The sequence below is a fragment of the Anomaloglossus baeobatrachus genome, chromosome 9 (genome assembly GCF_048569485.1).
Source record: "Anomaloglossus baeobatrachus isolate aAnoBae1 chromosome 9, aAnoBae1.hap1, whole genome shotgun sequence".
Lineage (NCBI taxonomy): Eukaryota > Metazoa > Chordata > Amphibia > Anura > Aromobatidae > Anomaloglossus > Anomaloglossus baeobatrachus.
In genome coordinates this window covers 14,367,527-14,373,606 of record NC_134361.1, presented here as the reverse complement: position 1 = coordinate 14,373,606, position 6,080 = coordinate 14,367,527, and the positions used below count along the sequence as shown (strand labels likewise).

The following is a 6,080-nucleotide window of genomic DNA, read 5'->3' as shown; positions in this document are numbered from 1 at the left end:
CTTCAGTTAACCCCTGCAGTCCCGGGGTGCAGGAGCCGTTAACCCCTAGGTGTCGGGACGGCGCGGAGCCGGGACACGCGCTCAGCAGCAGCTCCCAGAGAGTGGCACAGCAAAACCCCGCCCCGTCCCGTGTGCACCCAATCATCGCGGAGCTCCGCCCCCTCCCGAGGCGCGGATTGGCTGCGGCCTGGTGTCGGCGGTGTGTGTGGCCGCTCCGCGCCCCGGGCTCCGGCACTCACTCTGAGGTAGCGGCGGCGGCTGCAGCTTGTTCCCGGCCGGGAGCCCGAGCATGGCCGTGTCCGCGCCTCCTCCTCCTGCAGTGCTGAGCCCGGCGGAGTCTCCGCTGCTGGGCGCGTACAGCCCGGCTCCCGGCAGTGGCGGCAGTGAGTGCCGGATGGTGGAGGTGCACGGGGTGCGGGTGGCGTCCTTCGTGCTGGACGGGCAGGAGCTGATCTGTCTGCCGCAGGTGTTCGAGCTCTTCCTGAAGCACCTGGTGGGCGGGCTGCACACCGTCTACACCAAGCTGAAGCGGCTGGACATCACCCCGGTGGTCTGCACCGTGGAGCAGGTGCGGGTGCTGCGGGGGCTGGGGGCCATCCAGCCGGGGGTCAACCGCTGCAAGCTCATCACCCGCCGGGACTTCGAGACCCTGTACCAGGACTGCACCAACGCCAGGTCAGAACGAAATGTGCCCCACAATATGTCCCGAACTGTGCCCCCTAATGTGCCCCACAATGTGCCCCCTACTGTGCCCCGTACTGTGCCCCACAATATGTCCCGAACTGTGCCCCACAATATGTCCCGAACTGTGCCCCGTACTGTGCCCCCTACTGTGCCCCACAATGTGCCCCGTACTGTGCCCCACAATGTGCCCCGTACTCTGCCCCACAATGTGCCCCGTACTGTGCCCCATAATGTGCCCCGTACTGTGCCCCCTACTGTGCCCCACAATGTGCCCCACACTGCCCCACACTGTGCCCCGTACTGTGCCCCACAATGTGCCCCGTACTGTGCCCCACAATGTGCCCTGTACTGTGCCCCACAATGTGCCCCGTACTGTGCCCCACAATATGTCCCGAACTGTGCCCCACAATGTGCCCCATAATGTGCCCTATAATGTGCCCCCTACTGTGCCCCACAATGTGCCCCATACTGTGCCCCCTACTGTGCCCCACAATGTGCCCCATAATGTGCCCTATAATGTGCCCCCTACTGTGCCCCATAATGTGCCCCGTACTGTGCCCCCTACTGTGCCCCACAATGTGCCCCACACTGTGCCCCACACTGTGCCCCGTACTGTGCCCCACAATGTGCCCCGTACTGTGCCCCACAATGTGCCCTGTACTGTGCCCCACAATGTGCCCCGTACTGTGCCCCACAATGTGCCCCGTACTGTGCCCCACAATGTGCCCCGTACTCTGCCCCACAATGTGCCCCATACTCTGCCCCACAATGTGCCCCATACTGTGCCCCACAATGTGCCCCATACTGTGCCCCACAATGTGCCCCGTACTGTGCCCCACAATGCCCCGTACTGTGCCCCACAATGTGCCCCGTACTGTGCCCCACAATGCCCCGTACTGTGCCCCGTACTGTGCCCCACAATGTGCCCCGTACTGTGCCCCCTACTGTGCCCCACAATGTGCCCCATACTGTGCCCCGTACTGTGCCCCGTACTGTGCCCCGTACTGTGCCCCACAATGTGCCCCGTACTGTGCCCCACAATGTGCCCCACAATGTGCCCCGTACTGTGGCCCACAATGTGCCCCGTACTGTGCCCCATACTGTGCCCCACAATGTGCCCCGTACTGTGCCCCACAATGTGCCCCGTACTGTGCCCCACAATATGTCCCGAACTGTGCCCCATAATATGCCCCCTACTGTGCCCCACAATGTGGGCCGTACTGTGCCCCACAATTTGTCCCGAACTGTGCCCCATAATGTGCCCCGTACTGTGCCCCACAATGTGCCCCGTACTGTGCCCCACAATGTGCCCCACAATGTGCCCCGTACTGTGCCCCACAATGTGCCCCGTACTGTGCCCCACACTGTGCCCCGTACTGTGCCCCACAATGTGTCCCCGTACTGTGCCCTACAATGTGTCCCCATACTGTGCCCCACAATGTGTCCCTGTACTGTGCCCCCTATCCCCATAGTGTGCCCCGTACTGTGCCCTACTACAACAGGACTTCACCAATGCCAGCTCAGACTGAAATGTGCCCCATATTGTACCACACAATGTGTCACACAGTGTGCTTCATATCCCTGTACTGTGCCCCACACTGTGCCCTACAACAGGACTGAACCAACTCCAGGTCAGACCTAAATGTGCCGCATATCCCCATAGTGTGCCCTGTACTGTGCCGAATAGCCCCATAGTGTGCCCCATACTCTGCCCTACAAGAGGACTGAACCGACGCTATGTCAGATTGAAATGTGCCCTATACTGTGCCCCGTACTGTGCCCCATAGTGTGCCCCATAGTGTGCCCTGAGCCTCATTTATATAGTACAGTAGTGTGTCCCGTACCAGGACAGTGCCAGCGCCAGGTCAGAGAACCGAGCACTGTGTGCCCCATAATCTGCCATGTGTGATGCTCTATACAGTCCAGGGCTGTGCCCTATAATGTGCCCTGTGCATCATTATATATTACTGCTGGAGTGTGCCTGATATATACCCTGTGCCTGATAATGTCACTGTATGTGTGTGTGCCGTATACACCGCGCCGTGCCTCCTGTCTCATTACACTACAGGACTCGCGTGTTCTGCCTACATGCTAACAAACTTCATATATATATGTATAGGCTAAAAGCTCCCTATAGTGATGTCAGTGTCTTCTATATATATATAAACCTGGGTCAGCGCCTCCTGCGTAAACCCACCTGGGGTCAGCACCTCCTGCGTAAACCCACCTGGGGTCAGCACCTCCTGCGTATGCCCACCTGGGGTCAGGACCTCCTGCGTATACCCACCTGGGGTCAGCACCTCCTGCGTATGCCCACCTGGGTCAGCGCCTGCTGCGTATACTCACCTGGGTTCAGCGCCTCCTGCGTATGCCCACCTGGGTCAGCGCCTGCTGCGTATACTCACCTGGGTTCAGCGCCTCCTGCGTATACCCACCTGGGTCAGCGCCGCCTGCGTATACTCACTTGGGTTCAGCGCCACCTGCGTATACTCACCTGGGTTCAGCGCCTCCTGCGTATGCCCACCTGGGTTCAGCGCCTCCTGTGTATGCCCACCTGGGTTCAGCGCCTCCTGCGTATGCCCACCTGGGTTCAGCGCCTCCTGCGTATGCCCACCTGGGGTCTGCACCTCCTGCGTATGCCCACCTGGGGTCAGCTCCTCCTGCGTATGCCCACCTGTGTCAGCGCCTCCTGCGTATGCCCACCTGGGGTCAGCGCCTCCTGCGTATGCCCACCTGGGGTCAGCGCCTCCTGCGTATGCCCACCTGGGGTCAGCGCCTCCTGTATATCCATGTTCTCATCCGATGCACTGTATACTGCATGTTCTTGTCCAGGGCCCTGTATACCACATGTACCAGTCCTGGGCAGCATATACTGTGCGTACCAGTCTAGAGCGCTGCACTTATTCTTTTATTTCATGTTGTTATATTTTTGTTATCAGAGCCGCAAAGTAATAGAATGAGGAAGATAATAGATGAAAACAAATGTTACAAAGTAACAAAAACACAAAGCAGAATTCTCCTATGTAACACCACAGATAATGTAGTAGATGTCACCTGCAGTCCTATGTAACACCACAGATAACAGTGATATCTCTCTGAGTACAGATAATGTAGTAGATATCACCTGCAGTCCTATGTAACACCACAGATAACACAGTGATATCTCTGAGTACAGATAATGTAGTAGATGTCACCTGCAGTCCTATGTAACACCACAGATAATGTAGTAGATGTCACCTGCAGTCCTATGTAACACCACAGATAATGTAGTAGATGTCACCTGCAGTCCTATGTAACACCACAGATAACACAGTGATATCTCTGAGTACAGATAATGTAGTAGATGTCACCTGCAGTCCTATGTAACACCACAGATAACAGTGATATCTCTGAGTACAGATAATGTAGTAGATGTCACCTGCAGTCCTATGTAACACCCCAGATAACACAGTGATATCTCTGAGTACAGATAATGTAGTAGATGTCACCTGCAGTCCTATGTAACACCACAGATAACACAGTGATATCTCTGAGTACAGATAATGTAGTAGATGTCACCTGCAGTCCTATGTAACACCACAGATAACACAGTGATATCTCTGAGTACAGATAATGTAGTAGGTGTCACCTGCAGTCCTATGTAACACCACAGATAACACAGTGATATCTCTGAGTACAGATAATGTAGTAGATGTCACCTGCAGTCCTATGTAACACCACAGATAGCACAGTGATATCTCTGAGTACAGATAATGTAGTAGATGTCACCTGCAGTCCTATGTAACACCACAGATTACATAGTGATATCTCTCTGAGTACAGATAATGTAGTAGATGTCACCTGCAGTCCTATGTAACACCACCGATAACACAGTGATATCTCTGAGTACAGATAATGTAGTAGATGTCACCTGCAGTCCTATGTAACATCACAGATAACACAGTGATATCTCTGAGTACAGATAATGTAGTAGATGTCACCTGCAGTCCTATGTAACATCACAGATAACACAGTGATATCTCTGAGTACAGATAATGTAGTAGATGTCACCTGCAGTCCTATGTAACACCACAGATAACACAGGGATATCTCTGAGTACAGATAATGTAGTAGATGTCACCTGCAGTCCTATGTAACACCACAGATAGCACAGTGATATCTCTCTGAGTACAGATAATGTAGTAGATGTCTCCTGCAGTCCTATGTAACACCACAGATAACACAGTGATATCTCTCTGAGTACAGATAATGCAGTAGATGTCACCTGCAGTCCTATGTAACACCACAGATAACACAGTGATATCTCTGAGTACAGATAATGTAGTAGATGTCACCTGCAGTCCTATGTAACACCACAGATAACACAGGGATATCTTTGAGTACAGATAATGTAGTAGATGTCACCTGCAGTCCTATGTAACACCACCGATAACACAGTGATATCTCTGAGTACAGATAATGTAGTAGATGTCACCTGCAGTCCTATGTAACACCACAGATAACACAGTGATATCTCTCTGAGTACAGATAATGTAGTAGATGTCACCTGCAGTCCTATGTAACACCACAGATAACACAGGGATAACTTTCTGGTAGTTATTACCTGCAGTCCCATGTAACTGAAGACATGTAGGCATGTCATCGTGAGCTCTGCTACATGTGCACATGTTATATATTTGCTGGTGTAGTAGAGCTGCCGAGTTATTTCATTCTATGTGTGTGTGTGGTGTAATTTTGTGTGTCAGGTGATGGGGTCTTGTCTTGGCGTCTGCTCTGAGCTGATGTCCCTCTTCACCAGCTCGGGGTGTCATTATTTGGGGGGGCTTGCTGTGTGCAGGTTGCGGGGCCCTTTTTGGGGGATGTCCTCGCTGTGGACGGTTACTCTTGTATCTGGATGTGGTCTCCCTGAGCTTCATCACATGTAATAACACATGTACGTGTGCGGCGTGTAAACTTCTGCATCGCTCTGTATTGCGCAGTCACCGTCCTCGTGGCTGACATTGGGCACCGCCGCCCGTGTTCCTGTTTGTGGTGTCTTTTCTGAGTTTTCTGTGTCTTCACCTGCAGCCTGGACGTCCGGATGGACACGTGTGTGATGTGACATACGAGGTAGACGCTGCTGTGTGCACGCTGCTCCGGACTGCTCGTCTTTACTTAATGCCTTCACTCTTGACATTTTGTATCTGTTCTGTGTCTTCTGGGAGCGTTGTGTATCCATAGACCGTGAGTGCCCTGTATACGTCCTGTATACGTCCTGTATACGTCCTGTATACGTCCTGTATACGCCCTGTATACGCTGCATGTCTGGGGTATAGCGGGTTTATCACATGTATGTGCGGTTTATATTGTGTACACAGTATCTGGTTCTGTGTGTGTGTATATATATATTGTTATAT

The 6,080-nt window shown here is 53.2% G+C and overlaps 1 protein-coding gene across 1 annotated transcript in view; it reads left to right on the top strand.

Moving 5' to 3' along the window:
* Positions 1-250: 250 nt before the first annotated feature.
* DACH2 (dachshund family transcription factor 2) overlaps positions 251-6,080 on the top strand; it is a 393,174-nt gene continuing 387,344 nt past the window's right edge. Inside the window, exon 1 of the mRNA XM_075323069.1 lies at positions 251-675. Coding sequence (XP_075179184.1) covers positions 290-675 — 386 coding nt within the window. The 5' untranslated portion in view covers positions 251-289. The remainder of the gene's footprint in view (positions 676-6,080) is intronic.